The sequence below is a fragment of the Oryzias latipes genome, chromosome 20, assembly GCF_053564925.1.
Source record: "Oryzias latipes strain Hd-rR chromosome 20, Olatipes_Hd-rR_3.1".
NCBI lineage: Eukaryota > Metazoa > Chordata > Actinopteri > Beloniformes > Adrianichthyidae > Oryzias > Oryzias latipes.
The window spans coordinates 18185786-18210448 of NC_136256.1; the positions used below are offsets into that span (position 1 = coordinate 18185786).

Genomic DNA, 24663 nt, shown 5'->3' on the forward strand with positions numbered 1-24663 from the left:
TTGCCAGGTTAGACGTTTTGGGAGCGTGTTGTTTCAGACTCACAAAGCTAAAGAAGTTGGATGGGAACCAACACCCTGTGTCACAGATGACTGGAGCAGAACAGCTCTGAGCTCAGCCAAACACAGGGCAGGGTAAATTTAAAAGGGTTGGAGGTCATAAAACTCAAATGCAGTCCGAAAATGGACCCCAAGGAACAAAAACATCCACTGTGCCAACGCACTCAACAGTTGAAAAATATCTGATGCACTTACACAACTGACATAAAATTTACAAACTTTATTTTTAAGTTGTCAGTTTACATATATCTCCAATCACGTCATCTGGGGAACTAAACAAGACAAAATGACCTCTGTGTTTGTTAACCTTTCACATGTAATTGGATCTGAACATGAATTCAGATGGGGAAAGAAAGAGGCTTTAGATAATATATCAGACAATAAAGTTATTATTGAGGAAGGGTCATCTGGGTTGTCATGTGGCTGCCATGAACACTTAACTGACAGGCCAAATGAGGTTCCTCAGGTCAGTGGAGTCAAATGTGTTTCCCATCATGTTTAATGAGAGTTGTTTGTTTTCCCCAAAGCACAAGCTTCTAATTATGGTCACAAGAAAGCCACAGTGTCTGCATTAAGCCTCATTATGAGGTATTTAATCTAGTAACAGATATAGTTTGTAAATGAATCATGAGTGGTAGCACAATTGTGAGCTTTTGACAAGAGAAACCATACAATGTTCTAAGTGTCTTAGATCAGAGCTATACAGCCACAAGGTAATTAATACAGCTATTAACTGATGTGTTCCCAAACATTTAATCAAGAATGTACGCATTGAGTCAGTGGTTTAGTGCCGTTCAACAACTGGTTCAGTTTTTTACTCTAAAGAAGAGAATCCCTGTTGATGACTCTTCTCTTTTGTCTTTTTTTTCTTTGCATGAGCAAGTTTCTCAGTCATTCTACCCTCTATCCAGTCTTAGTCCTAGATAGACCCAGTTAATCCATGGTTAAACCAAGCTGGAGTGAACCACTGAAAACTAACTAGTTGGCTGTCATTAGTTGTAAACCCTCATGTTCTGATCCAGATTACAACTGGATTAACGTGGATGAACTCGAGATGAGTGTTAGAGCGGGTTTAACTTTCTGAACCTCTCCCCTCGAGAGGTGAGCTGTGGTAGGATTCCAAGTGTAACGCCAGGATTAAGGCTGGTTTCACTTCCTTGGTTTCCCTGTCATTACGACAGAGGTTACTTTGGTACAGCACCAATCATGACAGTCTTTTTTTGGGAGACCTCTATTTTTTCTGAATTTTTAGACACGTGTGGTGATGAAGTACTAAACGCTGAAATGCATTCTCTTTCATTGTATGTTCGTTTGCTCTTGATTTTGTAATGTACACAGCAAAATCAGCAGTGTTAATTTAACTCCCATAGTGTCAATTTTAACACTTTGCGAGTGTTTATATAATCCTCACCAGCCCAGTGTTAAAATTACACTTTATAAAGTGTTACTATTTTAACTCTGCAATAGTGTTACATTACTGACATTCTTAGTGTTATTTTTGACACTTCAACAGTGTTTTTTTAACACTAAATTGTGTCAAAAATTAACTCTTATTCTGAGTTGATTCCCATGATAAGTTTTTTTCCTGTACTTTAGTGCCTTTAAAAGACTAGTTTTATCTTACGTTAAGTTTACTTTTATAAGTAGTCAAATACAAAACATAAAAGGTTTGTTTCCTTAATGTTGTAAATATGTTTATGTCAATATATACATACAAACAACCGACGATCAGTTGAAGCGTGGCTTTCTTTGATTATACAGAAGTAGAAGCAGATACACAATCATCTTTTCCTACCTATCCCTAGCTGCGTTGTAGGTGCAGCCGCCTGAGAAAACACCAAGTGTAAAAATATTTTACGATGTGAAAGAAATATTATGACATTTGAGAAAGCTTTAAACTCTTTATTAAGAGTAAGAAATCCTCCAAGCACAATAACATTTTGAGCACAAGGTAAACTTGACCATCATTACAACAAAGACAGAGGTACAATATAAATGCTGTCGTCTTCACTGTAGGCACTTTGTAAGTTGAATGGCCTGTGAATGGCAAGACTGTCTGCTTTAATGAAATCATTTTCATTACTAACAAACACTTTGTACGCTCATAAATGCTCATTGAAATGTGACCTCAGAGTTTCATCTGCCGAATTTACTTCTGTTGTGTCATTGAAAGAAGCCTCAAATGGTTCCAAGTTTGCTGAATTACCACTCTGTAACGTGAACAGTTTCCAAATGCTTTTTGAAACCAGAATAAGTTGAAAACTGACGCCTACAACAACCCTGTGCACAAAGCAACTTAAACCTGGTGCTTGGATAAAAACTATGGTCAAGTCTTAAATGGATTGTCAAAGACTTACAGGTCACATGAACAGCCTGACAAATGAAACACTTAAACATTTTTAAGCTAGTTGAGCAGTTTAGCACGCAACTCACGAACTCTCGGAGACTCGTCTGTTGTTGTGACATCAATGTTAAAGATGGTTGTTTGAACAAAAGTGTAGAGCTGGACCAGGGATTCCTCATAGGACAAGTTGAAAACATAGTGGGATTTAAACAGTTCATCAAACGCGCCCAGTGAACTAGTGGCTTGGCAGGGAATGAGCTGTTTGTCCACAACGATGTTGGTCTCAATTTTGTTCTGGGTTCTGCCAATGGCAAGGTTGTTTGCCTTCACGTTGTTGCAGGTGTTCACCAATGCTGCAACATGACTGAAAAAGATTGACAAAGATTTCAAAATAAATAGATATTTTAGGACATGATAGTTAGTTCTTGGGTGCAAACATTATCTCCAATTTAGAGAATTCAGGCCAGACTGAGATAGCTCAGACATGTCCAGGGGAGAGACAATGAGTATATTGGTAAAAGGATGCTGAGTCTAGAGCTGCCAGAGGTCTTGAAAAAGACCAAAGAGGAGGTTTATGGATACAGTGGAGGAAGACAAAGTTAGCTGGTGTTAGAAGATCCAGAAGACAGGTGGATGAGGGGACAGATGGTTTAATGGAGGAATATTTGGTTAGATAACTGTCAATTAGAAATGTATGCTGAAACACAAAAGTGTGCACAAATTAATATTTTGCACAACTTAAAATAAAAAATATGAACACATTTGTGCCTACACCTACCTGTGGTTTTGTTTTCACTCCCAGTTTGTAAATATTGTAAAACACATACCTTATGAAAGTGCACCATTTTAGGCACAGCATCATTGGGGCTTATTTTAATCCTCTTTCGTCCTGCTGTGGGTGGCAACAGATGAAGAAGGAGCAGCAGTGAAGCCATATCACTGTCCCAGTCTATCAAAATATAAAAAAATAACAGAGAATTTGGGAAGAAATTATTATTATCCACTCTGAACACAGAGATAATACAGTGTATACTATCATATCTATAGACAATGTAATGCTTACTGGTCTCATCATTCTCTGCTAATTTTTCAGCAGCTTTCAAAAGTTGAAACAATTCATTTGTCCGTGTCAGGTGTTTGGCCTCCTCAATGATTTTTTTGCTTAGCTCTCTAAAGAAGTCGGTCACACTTAAAGTGACTGACTGTTCTTCAGGGAGGGTGGATGGACATGAATGTTCTATGGGAGAGAAAGGGAAAAAATGTAAAAATTTGTACAAGAGCTAATGATAAGTTATGTGAAATCATTCAAAAAGTTACTGAAACTTACTTTCTGATATGCTGTCACAAACAGTCAGACACAGGTCAGGTTTGCTTTCTATAAGTTCAAGAAGAACATCTTCCTCCACTGCTGTGTCAGAGACGTCAAAAATGTGAAGCTCAGTTCCATCCGGAAGTCCAAACTTGTTTTTTACTGGAAGAAAAAATTGGCATGAACGAAAGAAAGAAAAAAAGTAATAACATCGGCAGTAATAAAAAAATGTCATTACATTTGATCAAATATTCCCAGCTTCCTTGCATTTTAACAAAGACCTAATGATGTAAATATTTAATTATACAGAATGCCTGCTCACCTTCACAGATGAGATCTGCATAGGTAAATCCTGACTGTAATTGGATGTATTATAGCAGCATAGTGGCAGTTAACAGAAACTTTTAAGGAAAAAAACAGTACTTTAGTTTCACAGAATTAATTTGCTCTTTGACAAGTTGAAGCATAGATAAACATTTTTGTTCTAATGAACACAATTCATATCAGTAATACTTTTAAAAATGTCTAATAAGCAAAATCAACTTTTCCTAGCTTTCTTTCATAAAACAACTATTACTTGATCAAAAACGTGTCTGGAGTGATTTTCTATTTAACTGACGCACATGCACACACAGAATCTCACCCATCCTGCGACATTTAAGTATTTTATAATAAATAAGTAGCAAAAAGGTCATAAAATTACTGTGTATTTTTTGTCTCAAAACGTTTTCCAAAACGCGCCCCTGTCAAGCCTCCAATGAATGTCCATTCTCGTCCTCCTCCCCCATCTTTAGATAATTATGGCGCGAAGCAGAAGTTACTTTTCTTATTAATGCTCAAATCATTTTCAATTTAAAAATGTGCTTTTGATTTATTCACACCTGTAATTGAGAAAAAGTCCAACCTTGTACCATAGTTATAACATTAGATGTTTAAAGTCCCACTACTACTACTATATTTCGGATCCTTTTTGTGACAGCGCTCAGTTGTCTTTTAACTATGTTGGGGGCGTTTTTGGCGGTTTTAGGGTCGGTTCAGCGGGGGGGGGGGGTTTCTCATGAAAATACCGTACCGGCCTAAGTCAGGCTGTATGGCCGCTGGAGTGCCGCTATCCTTTTTAAACTGGAGACGCAACAGGCAGAGACGGCGCTTAACGGACCCGGGCTCTGTCATACAACCTGTTGTTGGGGGTTTGCCGCCCCGCCCCGCCCCGCCTGTCCAAAATTGGGTTAAGAAAATGAATGAAAGTTCGGGAGCAGAACTGTGTGTGGGGTGGGCGTGTGTGTGCTTGTGTCAGCGTACGCAGCGCCCCCACCCCGAGGACATAGAAGAGTTTGGCGGTTTTCAGATTACTTTGGGCTGGAAACCGGTAACACTACCGACACTGCGTTATGCGTACAGTTTAGATACAGATTCTAGCGCAGACGAGACAAAGACGTTCATCGATCTATTCGTCTGACGGTAAACGCATGAGGGGGGCAGAGCGGAGAGACCGGGTCGCGCATTTTAGTAACTGCGTCACATATTTGAGTTTTTTTTTTCCGAACGGCGCATTTTTGTCTGCTACAATTACAATAAGAAATACTAAGAAACACAGTTTTACATATTACATTATTTAATTTCCAATATCATCAGAGAAATGCTACAAAATATGTTAAAAATACTCAAAAAAAAGGCGATTTTAATTGGAGTGGGTCGCCATGTAACACTGAAAAACTAGCTAAAGAAAAATAGCGCGTTACTTAACATTAAGAGCAATAAATGTATCGAAGCTAACTAATATCTATCGCATTACAAACATGCTTTATGTTTATAATAGTGAAGACATTTATATATTTGTTCTTACCCTTTTGAAATGAATGTAGCAGACGACTTTCCTCCTCCGCTCTCCGAGAAAAAACCGCCAACAGAGTTTGAAATAACTCCGTCAGCCGTTGCAGCACAAAGCTCCGCCCCCAAATCTGTTTTAACACTGGATGTGCTCAAAACAACACTAAGATCAACACTAATCAACTCGAAATATTTAACACTGGAAAATTCAACACAAATCAACACTGCAGATTTTGCTGTGTAGGATTACCCACAATGCAAGAAGTCCAAACTAAATTTTAGAGAAACGCAAAGAGGTTTTTTCTTTTCTTTTTCTGTTTGCTTTGGTGGAAGTTACCAATTTGGAATCGAGAAAATATATTTGTCTGTTATTTGGTTTTCCCTTTAAGTTATTCAACCAATCATGTTAATTTCTTATTTAACCCTTGTCCTACTGCTTGTAACTTAAAGTGGTTTCTAAGAGCCATGAAATCCCATCCTACAAATCAGCTTACAATGTAAAAACATTTGGGAGTAAAAAAGGTCAAATGTTTTTCTGGTTAAACAGAATTAACCAAACTAGAAAAGAAGAAAAACAAATTTGAGGAAATGTAAACCTACTTTTTTGGGGAGCAAAAAAATATTTTTTTTTCAAGTTGAACCTCATAACTTAGCAGTTTCCCATTTAAGATTTTTGCAGACTTTCAAGAAAAAGGGCAGCTCAGCATGATTTGATGACTTGAGAGGCCAAAAAGAGTTATACTATCATTAAAATGTTAAAATCTTTTAAAATCCATTATAAAGTTTTGTCAAAATAACATTATGAACTTGTAAATAAGAACAAAAAAATGAAGATTCTTGTTGGTGACATTTGTTTTACTGTGTTGCTTTTAGGTTGCGGGGAGGTTAAGAAATGGAGATGGACTGTATTCATCAGCAGCTGAGAGAAGCCACATCCAAAATCCAGGAACAAAAGGAAACTTTGGAAATCTATAAACAAAAATACACCACTGCAATAGCAAAAGTGTTTCAAGTACAAAGGCAGGTCAAAATTAAGGAGAATGAGCTCCAACATTTACGGCAAAAGGTGCATTATAGTTCATTTTCTTCATCATTATTAATATTAAACAGCTTTATCTTATAGTTCTGTCTACCTGTGGTCTAAATGTTTCTTAATGCATCTTATTTGTAGCTACAAGAGTCTGAGTTAACAAGTTTTTCTGTAAAGGAAGAATTAACTGAAATGCAACAACGATATGAAGAAAAGGTAAATCATTGGGAGAGCACATCAGAAGCTCTTGACCAGCTGACAGATGAGCTCCAAGCCAATCAGAGTTTACTGAGAGAGAGTCAGCAAGAAGTGGAGCGTTTGAGGAGCCATGTTGGAGCATTGCATAACCAGATGGACTCACTCAAACAGCAGGTGGGGGCAAGGATGTTTTTTCATGAACCATAGGAGAAAAGAAGACTCCAAAGAGAACAAACACATTCCTAGGCCACTTCTTTATTTTAATCTTTGTAAGCTTTGCATTTTTAAAGTTTAAAATAGAGGACTTTTTTTCCCCCTTTTATAAGTATTTTAATAAAAAGTAGTTTGTGACATGAAACTCTTTAAAGCTCCTCAGGAGGCAACAAAAGTAAATACTGGTGGCAGTTTTGTACTGAAATCTCTTTAAGACATGGAAGCAAATCCTCATAAACTACTGTTGTGCTAGATAGCAGTGCATTTAAATTAAATGATTAATATGAACAAGTTTTATTTATTTTTATTTTTTTTGCATGCACACCCAGACTCTTCGCAACTGAGTGAGCACACGCTCGTTTTTCCTTAATCTTTCTGTTTTATATTTACTATGTCGGCAACAAATGAATCATCTTTATTATGGAGAAATTTAATTTGGATGAACTTAACTGCTGCCGCCAAGGTCAGACGGGCAGAATGTCATTTTAATCCAATCAACTTTAATCTGTTGGTTATAAAAGAGTTAGGCTGTTGAAGAATGGCTGTATCTCAGGCCCTTTATTACACTGGGTAATGACTTTGATTGTGACGCGCCTATCAAGAGGTTAGGAGTTCTTATGGAGCTTCAGATTCCTCTTACTCACTACCTCTTGTCACTGTTGGGCTCAGCTAACCCTAAAATCAGTTATACCTTCATTTTCTCTTTGCTAGGATATCAAACATTTTTTTTTTCATTTTAAACTTCAATAGAATTAAAGTAAACATTTATTAAATGTATATTTAATGCAATTTTTTATGCAATAAATATTTTAATTGTTTTAATCTAATTTCTATTCCATTTGTATTTTTACTAAAGGACATTTCAATGTTTTACCTTTCCTGCAGAAACAACTACTTTGGAGTTAATGATATAATTTTCCAACATAAAGGCCAGCGCCTAACATATGAAGATTGCAGGCAATGATATAGTTTATCATCTTGAACAATGAACATAGGCAGAATGGTGCCATTTGAGTAAAAACAATACATTTTTCAAAAGTCTTTAAATTACATTATGGTATGAAATTATATGAGAATTTATATGTTTTTGCTCTAATGCTAATTTTACTTTCATTAAATACCATCATTGCTCATTTTGAACGTATTTGATTGTTGTTTGTCAACTTTCTGGCACATTATAGGAACGTACTTTTTTGTGCGGATCAATACACAAATGAGACCAAAGCATAATCAACTTTTTCTTTAATATATCTTGCCATTTATTGGTCTAACGTAATTCCCATAATCTAATGAAATGCAGTGGATAACAAATATTTGTTTTGCCACATAACTCATGGCTTCATCTTTAAATTTAATTACACAAAGTTCGATTAATATTTGAGTGAACTATTCAAAATCTTCTTTTTTGTTAACCTTAAAAATCTGCGTTTACACAGAAAGTGATGGTGGATTGTTCTGAAAAGGAGTATCTTCATCGGACAAAGCTCCGTCAGCAACAGCAGGAGGTAAGGGTCAAGTGAAACGTATCACATGCATCTAAAATGTTGAAAAAAGGTTCTTTAAGTTCTCAGTAAAAAAGCTGTAGCATGCATTAAAAGGAAATTTAATATTTCATCAAATTACACAAACCAAACAAAAATATCTTTATTTTGTGTGCTGCAGTGCTGTACTAACAAAGATGAATGCCTTGCGCGGACTGAAAAGGCTATTCTTGAGAGGAAGTTAGAGCTTTGGAGACGGTAATAACGGTGTGAATAAAACTTTGAATCTGTTCCACGTCTGTCCTTGTTTCTTCCCTCACGTCTTTATCTGCCTCTATTCTATCCTGTTTAACAATTCCCTATTTCCAGTAGTAGAAAGTGTGGAAAATATTTGGTCTTTATCTCTACATTTTATAATTTCTGAGGATATATTAATTAACACAAATGTTTCTTCTCTTCTTTGCAGAACACAGGAGAAAGAGGATCTCCAGCAGTCCCTTTCTCAATCCCATAAACCCAAGAATAACTGCAGTCAGATAGAAAAGAAAGTGAGACGTTTAAAAGAGGAATTGGGACATTTAAAATTTATGCTGGATGAAAACAAAAAGGTAAAGTTGTCCTGCACATTTTACCTTACCGCATCCTTAGCTTGCAGAGCGTTTTATTTGATATCCTTTATTTTTGGGACAAACTTGCTGTATGTTCATTCTGGAAAAATGCTAGTCAATTATTCACCTGGCTACTAAGAAAATAAAGATATAGTTTTGTTTTCAGCCAACATTTCTTCTGTTTCTGGTGGAGTTACAGGAACAGTTAGTGTCTCAACATCACTTGTGATTTTTGGGGGATTTTGATGTTTGCAAAAACTCAGTAAGTGATGAATCAGCAGGCAAAATATTTGAATATAGTTAGTTACACTTGAGTTTAGCAACATCTCCTTGCTTTTTAACATCAGAACATCTTTTGAATAAAGTTAAATGTTTACTTTTTGTGTTAGCTATCTTTTCATCTAGTTTTTAAATGTTTAGCTAAGTTTTCAACTTGCAATGACCCAAAACACATGAAATTCTTTAAAATTGCCTGTACCAATATGTTTTACTCTCTTCTTATAAATCCTGCTGATTACTGTAGACTGGAAGTCGCAACAACAAGCACAAAACTGAAATCTCGCAACTGATTATGGGTTTTTTCTTGCAAGTATTATTAGCCTTTGATGTTTTGATAAAAGCATAAACTCTTTTTTGCACTGGTATGTAAAGTAATGTCTACACAAAGAGGCAGTTCAAAATATTTATTATGACTATCACTGACAGTAATGCTTAGCAACACAAGAGGCAGTTTGTTTTTATTCCTCTATACAGAAGATGGACTTTGTGTTATGTACTCTTTCTGTATGTTTTCTGAATTCAAATTGTCACTGGGAGCAGAATTAGATGTGAATTTAAATCTTTCCAGTGAGATGAACGACACTGTTAGTAAATGTTATCTTTGCATGTTCGGAATATTTGTAAGAGATCATGCTCAAGCTCTCAAAGAGCACTTTGCCACAGCTACAGGCATCACGCACAAGTCCCTCTTATGATTGTCCCATGATTGCTTGGCAGAAACAAATTGCCCTGCCATTAATTAAAGCACCAAACAGTGCCAAGGCTGGTAAAATTGACTCCAATTAGCAGCTCAATGGGACACTAAATATTCAAATTACTCAAAGTGGTGACTGCAGCCTGGCAAAGTGCCAATGTCACTGGCAGACTTGGACATATTGGCAGTGAGCATGTGTGACTGTAGTCTTGGTGGTTGTGGTAATATTTCATTTTACGCAGCAATGTGTGCGTTACATGTGGTCTTCATCAAGGTTTTTCACATGTGCTTATAAAAAAATTGAGCTCAAAAAAGCCGCTTCAACCCAAATGTGGTCGGTTGGAGGAAAGATTTGTCTCGCTGTCTGGTCCGGTTCACACTTGTAACCATCTTCCATGTGGAATACCACTTAATGAGTCATGAAGAGACATATATGTTGACAGCTACATCTACATTAATCACATGCATTATGCATTTGCACATTATTAATAGTGATCATTATGCAAATGCTCATAATTATACAAGAGTTAATGATTTACATGAATGCTTAGTCATGCATATTCACTCTGGGCAATTGGGAGTGCTTGACTTCTAAGTAACGCTGAGGCAAAATGCAAAGAATAATAGATTTCACGCATCAAAATCTTTTATTTTTCTGAATAAAGTATTAAATTGGCACAAAATAATTCACGTATGGAATAAAGTTGTAGGAAATATAACTGAAAGGCCACAGATGTTCAAGCTGTATTCTCAAAAAGTCCACATTGTTCATCAGCCCAGTGGTCAGTGGCCTTGTGGCCTTGACACTCAGCATTAAGGGGTTGGATTGGGGGGTTAAGCCACCAAATGGTTCCCGAGTGCGGCTGTGTCTGCAGCTCAGCGGTCCCCCAGGGTATGGGTCAAATGGGGAGTACAAATTTTGCACACCTAGGTGTGCGACAGAGAGTGGGACTTTATCTATTTATTTATTTTTAGAATTGTTGGAATGTTGAATTCATCTGTGGTTCCATTATTTTCAAAAGTTTCCAATATTTAAAATACTTTTCAAACAATCTAACAGAAATAATATTATACGCAGTGCCTCTGGCAAACAATTCAAGCAGTCTTTCAAATGTACCTGTGAGCACATCGCCTTCTCCTCAAGGTGAATGTAAATTTTTTGTTAAGCCTTTGACAATAACAGTGGTGCCGCTTCAAAGAAATAAATAAATAAATTTGATTTTGGTCAAGAAATGCTTTGACTGTTTTCAAAGCATTTGAAAACAGCTAAAAGTGTCTGTTGCATCTTAAAGAGCTTTGCAAAGACAGTTTATGTGAATTAGTTTCAGAAGAATAACACTCTTCCTTCCTCTGTTTTGGGCTTTACTCATTCTACAGGTACACAGGAAACTATTCAGTCAAGCAGAGAAACAACTAACGCAAGCCAAACAAGAGTCTGCAAGAAGGAGTGTGGAGTTGGATCTACAAAGGAGAGAGACACGGAAACATCATGAGGAGTTTTGCAGGACTGAGGAAAAAATGAGGAATGCTATCAAAGAAATCCAGACTCTAAGAATCTATTATGAACAGCTGAAGCAACAGCTTCTTGTGCTACAAAACCAGCACCAGATGGCAGGTAGCTATCCGCAGGTAAAATCAATAATTGAGCATTTTACATTTCTTTGCACTTATTTATATGTTGTTTCTTACTGTTTTAGTCTTTCTTACTGGCTCTTGTTGGTCTCTGCTGCAACGTTTAAGGGAACGTTTTCGTCCATCAGAGGAACAATGCTAGATGCAGCTTGGACGCCATGTCTTTCATGGCAAAAATCAGTCATGCTGATGTTAGCTTTATCAGTTCGCTTAAAGTACAGGAGCGTAGTGATTCACTTGCTAGCTGTCTGCATGCAACGTTCATTCACAACACAATGTAGCTTGATTTAATGGTCCATGGCGTTAGCTGTATGGTAATGATCTGGTTTATGTGTGTGAGTGGGTGTGTGTGTGTGTGTTCGATGATGGCCTTTGTAGTGGTGTGTCAGAGCAGGGATGGTGATGGTTAGGTCTCTCTGGGAACAGAAATGTCTCATTAAGAATTAACGTACATATCTGTGGTCACGCCAGGCAAACACCTCACAAACGCACGCTCACAGTCAGTTCTTCCAACTCCCACTGCTTTAATTTGCACATACACACCGGTTCTCCAAGGTACAAAACACACAAGCACACAATCACCTATTGTCCACAGAGAGATGAATCTGAGGTCTCTTTCCATGGCAGACAGTGGCTGGCTTGCTCAGTGAACATTGCTCATTAACAAGATAGAGACAGAAGGACAACGCTGTGTAGCCTGGCCTTTGTCTGCGATCAAAACACATTCCCTCAACTCTACTCTCACACAAAACCACACATTATTCAGCTTTTGCCTTCAGAAAATACAACCCACCAATGCAGAGCCTATTGTAATGACTTAAGAAGAATAAAAATGCGTTATTATGACAAAGGGGACATTGTTTACCTGGATATAGCAGTGGTCTGAATAAACTGCCTGTGGAGTGAGCTGGAGAAATTACTGTCTTGAACAAAGAGCCTTTGTAATAACATGAATCCTTGTTGTGACTTTTTTATGTTATTAATGTATATATTGTGGGAGGATGACTTAATTGATAATTGAAGATCAGGTCTAGATTGAAGTGGACTTAAAAAACAACTTGTTAGAGGATGGATTAAACAAAAACATTTTTGTCCAGCCCTATTTCAATGTTTTTTTTTTAAATAATTCTGTTAATCAACAACTCAAAATGAATGGCTGATTTTGATTATTTAAATTTCAATACATTTTAATTTATTGTTACTTTTGAACGTTTCAAGTCATTTCAGTGAGCATTGTGGACTTTCTTTCTTTCTTTAACTGAGGGGTACCAACAATTTTGGTCCACCATTGTAAAAGGTGTTTCAGGTTATAAGGCTAATAAGTAAATAAAGTGTACCTTTTAGTACGGAAAATACAGTACTATGGGAAGTAATACATGAAAGTAACTTGCAGCATGAAGTGTAATCCTTGATATTAAATAGGCGACTAAAAGCATTATTTTGATACCAGCTGATGACTTGTCATGAAGTGACTTTTTGAGTCAGTGTGTTTACATAGACACAGGTCGATTTGATGGTTATAACATTAAAAAGGTATCTGAAGTCAGATGAAAGGACAAAAAGAAAGAAGTTTGGAAGACAGGTAAGTGTCAAATGGATGAGGTTGAAGTGTTTGAAGACAGCTGGAGTCAATCATATGCTGTCAGAATGGGCCAAGGAGTGTCTGAAAAAGGGAGTGATTAAAAAAAGACAAAAAACAATGACTTAAATATGGTGGATGGCTCTGTCTGTCAGTCACTTAGTGCTCTTAGGGTATGCTTTGGGCAGAGTTCATGCTGCACAGTAGTGGGCATCGTGTCCAGCCTGTAGACAAACAAATGAAAATGAACAGGCAAAGATTGAGCTCTTCATGCATTCAAGAACCTTGTGACATTCAGGTGGGGATGGCTGGTTAAAATATATTTAAGAGCCAGATATATATTATAGTCTCATCTTTGATAAGTAATAAAAGGTGTTGTAAGGTCTTCTGGTAGAAATGGAACACCAGCATAAACATAAACTATATTTTTATTTCCTAACTCCCACAAAAACAGAAATGTGATATTACCACCCCTCTGTGATGCATGTGTGCATCTGCCTAAAGATGATGAAGTCATTATGTGAGCGTGTCCGTGATGCTCGTGTGTGTGCATGCATATCTGTGCAGGGCTGTGCTTGTGCTTGTGTGTGTGCGTTGATATCCATTCTGGATTCCAGGACACACATGTGCACAGGCCTCTCTCCTCCAATTCACCTCTATTACTAGCTATAATCCCATTTCACACTCTATCGATCCCCAAAACTGTTGTTCACCGGAACCAGCAGCAAACACTGGCATTTCTCCCCATCATTTTACCACTATTGTTCTTTATTACACAAAGAAGCTGCCCCCCCCCCCCCCCCCCCCCCCCTGCCTTGTCTTGCAAGGCTAACTCAACTCGGCTGAAATATGAATTATAAATGTATGGCTAATAAAGGAGAAGGGGGGAAGAGACGGAGAAAAAGAGAGAGTTAGAGATAGGGAGAAGTGGTTGGTAGAAACATCAGAGAAAATGACTCCTTTACAAGAGTCTATTGATCAGTTTCTATCAAAGGGGGATGTCAGACATGAGATTACCTGGCAGTTTGAGCATTAGGTGCCGTGTGTTATAGCCCCGGGCCCTTGTACCGCTGCCAAAGGATTGTAAATAAAGCAGAGAGGAGAGAGCAAGAGGGGAGTGCGTTGGGGTATAAGTGTGTGTGAGTTTAGGAATCCTTGTGTGTGTGTGTGTATGTGTGTTGGCCTTTGCAAGTCACTGTTGTGTGCATATTAGTGTTTCTTTTTTATTTCTTGAGGTGTATTTGTGCGCCTGCACCTTTTGGCTTATACCCAAAAGCAGTGTTGCAAGCCTATGAAACTTCAGAAAGAGAGTGAAAGAGTCTTGGGAGGCTTTGGGACATCTCTTGGGAGCACCTTAGCCGGCTACGAATCCTCCAACAAAGCCAAAGGAAGCTCACATGAAGCCTTATGAAGCTTTTATGAGGACCAGGCAGGGCCCGGCCCAGCCTCAACCACTGATTCAGGGTTAGCAAGGTTTTCTTCCTTCTCATGTTAAAGGCTAGCAGTGAGAGCAGGGTAATCTGACCGCAAATCTGTGATTATAAACTGCACGATGGGCTTTGAAGGCCTACGAAGTTGTTGAGGAGGATAGATGGAGACAGAATTAGATTATGGCTTTATATAACTCTTTAGATTTTGAGGTCAGAATAAAAGACTGAGAAATTACTTAGGGACTGACAATGACAAAATTACAATTTCTTGGATCTTTTGGACAGATGTATACACAAAATGTTTACAGGATTAAGACTCAATAGACTATACAAGTAAGCCCTTTGTTTTTGTGCTGTTTGACTCATATTCAACTTTTCCTCTTTACAGATTTATTTCTAGAAAATAAAAAAGCCATGCTGCACGTTGCCTGTCTCAATTTTTCAGTGTGTACGTCTTTTAGAGAATAGTTTGTGTAAACGATTGTTCCATGCAACTAATTGCTCTCTGTGTGGCCTCCACTGGTGGGAGGTGTCACTGAGGTCACCCCAAGACTAATGCCCTGAATATGAATTTGATCCCAATCTCAAGTTTTCACATCTCTGCTTTATTGATTATTGAGATTCATAGCAAACTTTCACCTTGAGGTGCAGTGCAATAGCCAAGGTTTGAAACTTGCACATGCACACAGACACACAAGCAAAAGTGTTTGTGCATCATAAAATATTTAGGAAATCCAGCTGCAGCTTCAATTTTCCTAAGGCTTTAGTTTTTAAACAGTTTTGATGGTGCAAAAGCTTAGGTTATTGCATCTGTTAAATGTAGATTTTATTTTCTTTAACTTTCATTGTTATTTTAATGGTTCTAGCTGAGTGTTTTTATTTATTTATTTTGGTCTTTTCGATAAAAACACAGTGCTAGCGTGTAGCTTTAAAAGGGTAACAAAAATGCACTTAACATTTTCTCTTTTTCTATTTTGCTCGGTCAAATACACATAGTGAAGGTTTGTCCTGTAAGTATTTAACACACACACACACACCCTCTCCATATTCAGTGTGCCCACCCTCTCAATCTTCACTAGCCCTGGCCACCGATGGCTGACGGTTTATGCTATATTCAATGAGTAAGGAATTTTGTGAAAAGGTTTTAGGAGGTTTGAAGAAACACTGACTCAAAACAGTGCATGGAGGAAGAAGAAAAAGAGAAGGTAGCAAATCTTAAAATTTTAATTGAAACCATAAAGGTCCGGCAAACCAAACCTAACCAAAAAGCTTGAGTCGTGGTTTATGTATCCACTCAATGTGCTAAATTACTTGGTGTAGGACAATGGAGTTTTATTGCATGAAGATGGAGGAGACGGCTTAGAAGGGAACGTGATTGAAGGGCTGCAGTCAGAGGCTCAAGTAGCTCGCTCAAGGTAAAGAGTGCCATCTATTGACCAAAGCGGGGAGCCCCTCTTTTGTCTCTGCAGAACAACTGCTTCCGTGTTCAAGTGGAAGCAGTAAAACGTGTCCGTTCCTCCTCTCTCTGCTTCAGAAAGTCGCTCAGCTCTCCTGTGGGGAAGAGCTTTTTTTATTTATTTTTGGATTCCAAAGTGACTCATGTTTTTCCACTGTACTTTTTGAGAATCAATAATCATTTCTGTTTAGGCAAACTCTGTGAATCAATCCTAATTGGGGGGTGGGCTTGCTGGAGGTTGTGATATATTTTTTCATGTTTGTTCTCGTGATTATTTCTGTATAGCAAACATGTTTATTATTATTATATTATATTATGATATTATGTGGCTATTTTTTATTTATTTTTTGGTCTGCCAGATGACCATTTGAATTCAAATGAATTTTAAGCAAGTGTGCCTGCAGTGAACTGTTGCTCTTCATCTCACACTTTTCTTCCTCTGTTGTCTCTCCCTGTCTCCTGCTCAGTGGAGGAGTTGGCAGTTGGTGCAGAAGAGGCGAGGCGGATGGAGGGGTGCCTAAATGAGGGGAAGCTAGCGGAGGAGAAAATAAGGTAAGAAGGTAGAAGAGGAAAAGAGGGGAAAGAAACACCCTCTCCCACCCTGGTTCCCATGCTCCCCTGGATAAGCTCAGTAATCAAAAACATTTAGACCTTTTATGTGCTGTGCACAGAAGGTCTTTTTTTTTTTTTTTTGCTGAACATGTGTGGAACAGAGCAGCCATAATCACCTTCACTTTTAAGTCAGTAATTATTCTTTTTATTTGATTGCATTCAATACTTTGTATTTACTATCAAGTATATGGAGAAAATATATGGAGAGACAATAGATTGAAGGTGATGGAGTTCAGAGTTCGTAGGGGAGACCCCTGCTTGATCCTTGTGTGTTACCAAAGCTGTGGTGATGACATCAGCAAGCATGTTTCACCCACCCGTATGTGTGTGTGTGTGTGTGTGTGTGTTTATGTGCGCCTGTTTGTGCACACATAGTTGTGGTTGTGGCTTTGGCTTCAACATGACCTCACTGCAAGTCTCCATCTCAGGGAGTTTCTTGGTTAAATTGAGCTATGGAACATACTCGTCGTCAACCGACAATTTAAAACTCAGTATGGCGACTTTATAGGCTACATTCTGAATTATTACATTTTATGACATTTAAGCCAGTTTTAGGTACTACGTGGTAAAACAATCGCTGTGTCTGCATATTAGATCCATTTGCCGAAACATGCTGTTTACTGTTAACCCAGTATTATCTAATAAGTGCAAAGACATGAAAGGTTTTTAAGCAACAACACGGTACTAATGGCTTCCATCTGTGCTGTGGGAAATCCCCCCCTTTCTCCACAGGATGCCTCCTCTCTTTCTACCCTTTCCCTCTCCCACTCTGTTCTTCCTATCATATGCTGTCTCCATGGAGCAATCTATCAAGTCTTTTCTTTCTTTTTTGTTTTGGCTGTCTGGTTGTGCTTAAGCTTTCGCAGGCACTGACTTGCTGTATTAAAATTAGCTTTAAATTTGCTGCTCAGACATTTAGTCAGTGATTTGGTGAGCAGCCTACTTTCACTGTTGGAGTTTAATTCAGGACTGGTTTTCTATATTTTCCACACTGTATAAATGTTTTTGATTTGAAGAGAAATGAACTCATTTGAAATGATATGTCTAGTTTGGTCATTAGTCAGTTTTCATCAGCATATCTTTCTGAAAACTTCCATTGAAAGATGAAAAAAAAAGTGTTTATATTTGTGTGTTTTTATCTTACATATACTTATATGGTGACTACTAGTCCGTTTTTCCTTTTTTACTTTAATATCCATTAAATGTTAGTTGTGGTTCATGTGCAGAAAACTTCGACCTTTAAAAGGTGTAACTAATTTTGCTTCGCTATTAGTAAAAGTGTAATTTCTTATTCTTATTTCAGCTTACAAGGTACAGTGTGGGTCAAGGGTGGCGCGGTTTGTTTTGGTTTCCGTGTGCGTGTGGAGAGCGGGTGGGGGTGTTGAGGCTCAAGAGCGGTCGAAGCGACGCTGTGGAGGGAGGTTTGTGGAAATGGTAATCATTTGTCGTATCGATTCTCCTGTAGCCAGGGCAGCCGGCACGCACAGGCTCGCTCGCACACACGCTCATAGACACAAATGGACCAGAGCACACACAGGCACACAGTTGCGTGGCAGAAATAGACCCCTCCATATTGATCCCCTTCACATTCCCTTAGCTTGGCTGCCACACACACCCACACGCAAATATACTCTCACTCTTATGGGCCTATTTTAACACTTAATAGCTGAGTGACACGCCCGTGTTTGTTTTTAGGAACACTAATGGAATTCATATCATTTTGTTACATTTGACTTTTTGGGAGGATAGATGAATTCCTGCTTAGTGGCACCAAGATGTACTTTTTTTGTAGTTTTTATTTAGAAATAAAACAAGGGCATTTTTGTTGGTATACAGTTCTGTGCTGAATGGCTGGAGAAACAGGTGGCAGAGCTCAGCGAATATCTCTGCCAGGCTGTTGCTCAGTAACTCGAGGCAGAGAGAGAAAGCATGCAAACACAAGCGCTTGTAAATAATTTGAGTAACAAACCTCTCTTTATATGTAATTATCATATCCCCCCACCAGTAAGTTTATTGATGTTTGTCTTTTAGCTGCTGACCTGACTCATTTTGGGTCAAATGATCGGAGCAAGTTTACTGTATAGCATAAACATGAATGCTGATAATCTCTCTTCTCTCATTCCTTTTCCCCCAAGGTCTTTCTTACCTTTCCTTCCCATCCTCCATACCCCCCCCCCCCCAAACCTTTTGGATGATTAGTGGCATATATCCGGTGCTAGAGCCTGGATTATCTTGTCTAAGAGAGGGAGGGTTGTGAGAGGAACCTAAACCTAGAAAGGTGATTTTGAGCATTAATTCCTGTGTGTAATATTCCTTGATATTCCCTAATGTTCTGGCTTGGAGGGGAAGGGAATCTCATGGGAGCGCAGTTTTCAGCACTGAGCCGCTGCTGTACAAAGACAGAATGGATAATTAAGGGTAAAATCCGAATGAGCGAGTGATGTTCACTTACACCTAAAATAACTTTGAATTCTATCTTAAGCTTCATTGATCTGTGAGAGTCTCTCAGATCTTAATTTTCCATTTTGTGTTAATTTCTTTCCCTTTATTTTTCTGAGGCCTTTGTTTCTTCCCCTTTCTTGTTCGGTTTCACCACTCTTCATTTCGTTTTTTTTCTCATTCCCATTTCCCCGTCTTTCTCTTTACTCATCTTTTCTGCTTCAGTTTCTCACATTATGTTTAGAGCACCTGGGTTTGATGATTTTGGTTGCTCAGGGCTGGCAGAGAAACCTTCTAAAGCCAGTTGATTGTCAGTCAGCTGTTGGGCCAGAGCTCAAAAATAGTTCTTGAACTATTTCACGACTGTTGAAAAAAACCTTTCATCTCAGTCTTTGCACTGTGGCTGGCCTTCTATTCTCTGTCTTCTCTGATCAGAAATGTTGCATGGCACGACAGAGTCTCTCATGCCAAACGTGCCGCATAAAGCATTAAAGATCATCCATCTATTCGTTTTTAAAACACACTCAAGCCGCCTCTGTTCAGAGCCTTAGAAAGGTTGCTTTCTTCATTCTTACTGAGTGTGAAAGCAGGTACACCCCAGCAGGATGCCAGTCATCACAGGGCCACACAGAAACAAGATATGGGTTACTCCACACGATAAAGACCCATCTGAGACACGAAGAGAGGCCGCAGCGTGGACCATCAAAGTGGAATGCCCGATTAAAATGATCAATCTCAGAACAGCAGTGTGTGCAATCTGTGGCTTTTAATAATTATAAACTTTTATCATAAAAGTAAAGGCAAAATCCCTGTGTTTGACATTGTTCACATGTGTGAAAACACACAAAATATCGATAATTGTAATGTAAGGGCTGCCACTCAAGATGATATTGAGAAGCAGCTGGATGGCGGACAACCTCAAGCAAACTTTGATAGTCATGATCGTCCAGCAGCCAGAGAACTTGTATTAGTTTGATTATTCCAGTAAGCAAGGCAAAAGCTGTGGGAAGGGACTCCACTGAAGCTCCACCCTTATTAGGGAACACGTTACTGCACAAAAGATGCATAAACCCCTTGTGAAATAGAGTCAAACATGAGCATCGGCTAAATAGTGCAGTTCTAAATTTAGTATTGCTGCTGTTGTTGAAATAATCATCAAGAACAAACAAAAAAACTGAAAACAAACAGTGTTGAACAACATAAACAAATTTAGAAAAAAACTGTCAAATGGTTAAGGTCTTTATACATATCTACTCTCTGATGACATCTTGGACCCTTGTTACAACAAAATGCATAACAAGGGCTACCATATTTTCCCCACAAAATGCACACTTACAAGGCTTGATATTTATCAAAAAACAACTGTGCACCCCAATATTCCATAATGCCTTACTGCGGGCAACAAAGTATTTACTCGGCCACCAATTGAGCAGGGTCTCCCACTTGAAAAGATGAGAGGCCTGTAATTTTATCTATAAGTATACCTCAATTATGAAAGATAAAATGAAAAAAAAAAAATCCAGAAAATCACATTGTCTGATTTTTAAAGAATTTATTTGTAAATTATGGTGGAAAAAAGTATTTGGTCACCTAAAAAACAAGCAAGATTTCTGGCTCTCACAAACCAGTAACTTCCTCTGTGAGAGGATCCTCTGTCCTCCACTCATTACCTGTATTAATGGCACCTGTTTGAACTTTTTATCTATAAAAAAGACACCTGTCCACAACCTCAAACAGTCACACTCCAAACTCGACCATGACCAAGACCAAAGAGCTGTCTGAGGACACCGGAAACTAAATTGTTGACCTGCACCAGCCTTGGAAGACTGAATCTACAGTAGGTAAGCAGGTTGATGAGGAGAAATCAACTGTGGGAGCAATTATTGGGAAATGGAAGACATACAAGACCACTGACCACCTTCATCAGGGGCACCCCGCAAGATTTCCCCCCGTAGGGTCAAAATAATCACAAGAACAGTGAGCAAAAATCCCAGAACCACATAGGAGGACTTTGTGAATGACCTGCAGAGAGCTGGGGCTACAGTAACAAAGGCTACAATCAGTGACACACTACGCCGCCAGGGACTCAAGTCCTGGAGTGCCAGATGTGTCCTCCTGCTAAAACCAATAAATGTGCAGGCCCGTCTAAAGTTTGCTAGAGAGCAGTTGGATGATCCAGAATATGATTGGGAGAATGTCCTATGGGCAGATGAAACCAAAATAGAACTTTTTGGTAAGGAGGAGAAAGAATGCTGAGTTGGATCCAAAGAACACCACACGTACTGTAAAGCATGGGGGTGGAAACATCATGCTTTGTGGCCGTCTTTCAGCAAAAGGACCAGGACGACTGACTGTTTAAAGGAAAGAATAAATGGGGCCATGCATCATCAGATTTTGAGTGAAAACCTCCCTCCGTCAGCAAGGGCATTGAAGATGAAACATGGCTGGGTCTTACAGCGTCACAACGATCCCACACACACACTCAAGGAGCCTCCAGATCTCAATCTCATAGAAAATCTTGGAGTTGAAATTCTGGAGTAGAAATTCTGTGTTGCCCAGCGACAGGCCCAAAACATCACTGCTCCAGAGGTGATCTGCATGGAGGAATGCGCCAAAATACCAGCAACAGTTTGTGAAAACCTTGAGAAGACTTACAGGAAACGTTTGACCCCTGACATTACCAACAAAGAGTATACACTGTTTCTCTAACTCTTTTGTCTTGCTTAATCTGCTTTATAGTTCGGTGCGCCTTACATATGACATAAGTTTGAAACTAGATGTTGCACTTTATAATCTGGTGCTCACTATAGTGCGATAAATACGGTGCATTAAAAAAAATGTAAAGATGGGAATAACTAACTTCTTTGTTGACGGCGGGATGACTCCTGTACAATTAACCTACTCCATACATTGGAGCTGCCTCCATCATGTCAACATGAGATGAGCTTTTCAAAGAATTTGACTTCAGAGTGTGTTTAAAAGTGTGATGACCATTGTGGCTATAACTCCTTCATTAGAGTCCCAATCTCTGGTATTGACTCACTAGAGACGAATTATCCACCAGTGAAAAAAAATCAAAGGATTTTAAATGGTAAATGGTACACTACGGTGGCCTGTAGAGGAAATCTATATTACAAATTGCTTTGGTGCACAGAAGCTGAACCTCGGATAGCTCTGTCTCCTCTGTGTCTATGTCTTTATATGTGCAGTGGTTGCTTGGTTTGTGTGTGGCATACTTTTTATGCCGCTCTTTTGGGGGGCGTTAGCTCTTTCCTGGTCCAAAGACGCTTGGAGTTTTATCTCGACGGTCAGCTTTGTGCTTGTTTGCATGCCGCTCAGCACGGACACACAGACAGTCAGACGGACGCATACATGGATTTCAGTCAATCCTGTTCCTCTGCGTGAGTCCAGTTCAAATAAAAGTCATAGTAAACATGAGGCATGTGTTGTGACTGATCATATCAGGCCCTTCTCCTTCCTATTTCTCAGTGTCACACAAACTCACACAATCACAGTCATTAATGTGTTTACCTCAACTTCTTTTAGCAGAGTCAAAGATTTCAAACTGACTTAATGAGAATTGGAAAAAAAAGTTTTCGGAAAAGTTTATTAGAGTTTTTTTTTTTCCTAATTTGTCTAAAATTTGGTTTTAGTTCACCCAAAATGTTTTTTACCCCATTAAAATGTTCACGGGGGACTTTAGTGCTTTGTAATATTTGAAAATACAATATCAGGGAACATTTTAATCCCTGCAAATCAGTGTGGTGCCTGCCAACTGATTAAAAAGAGAGGCTGGTTTCTGGTTAAAATCTTTAAGAAAAAAATATTTCAAAAAACTTCCATAAGTTGTTTTTTTTTTTCACTGCCAGATGAAAAGCTCAAACTCTGTTTGCAACACTTTAATGATCATTTGTGCTTTTCGTTGCACACATTTATCTCTAAATGCGCCTTTTGAATTAGAATTTTGAATTTGTTTTCTTTACTCATTATGAAAGATGGAATACAAACTTTTGCCACAAATGCCAGTTGGACTCAGAAATTGAGGTCATTGCAGGCCAGGTTTGTTTAGTATATGTAATTAATGGTGTTACAATGCACAGCAGTTTTGTTTCTTATACTTTTTAATTGTTAAATTTTTCTTAACTGACCCAATTATTTTCATTGTGTTAGACTTATTTTAAAGTAAAATTGTGGTTGAGAAGATATTCTTTTAGAATTTAGGAGTTTATTTCTCCAGCATCTCCAGCCTTTAATAGTGAAATAAAATAAATAGTGAAATAAATGGATTAATTTGTCTAATTGGACTTATTTGTAATGTGTATTTTAATGTGCAAAAATTTACAATTTTAATTTTTTTTTTTTTTTCTTTCTTAAAAAGTTATAGGGCTTTTTTTGGTCCTAAAATAATCTAATAAAACATCCAACCTGGTCTAATTAGCTTAAAATGACCTTGTCTAGATCACTACACTTACATGCTCAGAAACACACACACATGCAGGTTTGATGATGATGAAATGAGGACAGACAAATAAGGCTCATTTGTTTAGATGAATAAAGAGAAGTGCTTCAATTGTCTGGCTGTTAAACCATGGAATGGACTTTGAATTTGTTCGACGCGTGCTTGTGTGCGGCATCACCATCCCGCATGGCTCATTAAGCTACAGTTCTTTAATTCATTTGAGAGATGGAATGGACAGCCAGGAGGCCAAACAAAGCGTGTTTCCTTGTGTTGCCTGTGTACTGGATTTTCCTTCTATCTCTTGCTTATATTCTCTTTCAAACACACTTTGCTTCTGCTGTAGATCCAGGACATGCAGAAGTAAATGGGACCTTCTTGTCATATTATGAATTGAATCTTTATAATGGTTGACAGAAAGTATCCTTAGTTTTTGTAAGTCAATCATATAGAAAAAAATACTTAAAAATCCTTTCAAGTTTAAATATTTTTTCATTTGCAACATTTAAAGGTAAATAAATGTGCACATAAAGAGAAATCTGTTTGGTAGATACCTGTTTGTGATCTGAAGTGTTTGTGCTAACTCTTGCAGAATCACAACATTATGAAGAGCAAGATCCTCACAGCACTTAAAATAAAAACAAATACTTTTTTTAAATCAATATAAATATATATATTTCTGACAAAAATATTGTTACAACCATTTTTTCATGACCAAAAAACATAAACATATATACGCCAGGCTAAGGTAGTTGTATGCAACAGTATTTGTCGCCACACTTTATCCAGTGCTGGATGCCCATCTTAATGTTAGAATTAGAGGAATTTAATCGACGAGCAAATTTGCATTAAAAACCCACTCCGATTAAATAAAATTTTTGTTTTTTTAAACATGTTATTGGCAAGCCACAAGCTTCCTTCTCCGCTCCACTCAGATGCATCCACTTTCAGATAAAAAGATTCATGTGCGTCTTTGTTGTCCTTGTCTGAGCCGGCATCTGGTCCGAAACTGTACG

General features: G+C 38.2%; 1 protein-coding gene and 1 long non-coding RNA gene across 6 annotated transcripts in view; one reads left to right on the forward strand and one right to left on the reverse strand.

Annotated features, from left to right (window-relative positions):
- The window catches only part of LOC105356674 (uncharacterized), an 84221-nt gene that overhangs the window by 44021 nt on the left and 15537 nt on the right, over positions 1–24663 (forward strand). For 2 of the 4 annotated variants that reach the window (XM_078938962.1, XM_078938963.1), the window contains exons 2-8: positions 6414–6606; positions 6712–6942; positions 8418–8486; positions 8644–8720; positions 8929–9070; positions 11421–11658; positions 16608–16692. In XM_078938962.1, the coding sequence (XP_078795088.1) occupies positions 6433–6606; positions 6712–6942; positions 8418–8486; positions 8644–8720; positions 8929–9070; positions 11421–11658; positions 16608–16692 (1016 nt within the window). In that variant the 5' untranslated portion in view covers positions 6414–6432. Of the gene's footprint in view, positions 1–6226; positions 6607–6711; positions 6943–8417; positions 8487–8643; positions 8721–8928; positions 9071–11420; positions 11659–16607; positions 16693–24663 lie in introns of those variants that run through there. The other 2 variants (XM_078938964.1, XM_023950398.2) reach the window with 2 other exon arrangements.
- On the reverse strand, positions 1945–5716 carry LOC111946687 (uncharacterized). 2 transcript variants are annotated; one of them, XR_002872424.2, is made up of 6 exons: positions 5557–5716; positions 4033–4111; positions 3729–3872; positions 3465–3638; positions 3229–3350; positions 1945–2765 (listed from the first exon to the last, which is right to left on the reverse strand). It is a non-coding gene; the product is annotated as an uncharacterized LOC111946687 (long non-coding RNA). The 2 variants fall into 2 exon arrangements; XR_013652438.1 differs by lacking the exon at positions 4033–4111 and having other exon boundaries at positions 5557–5704.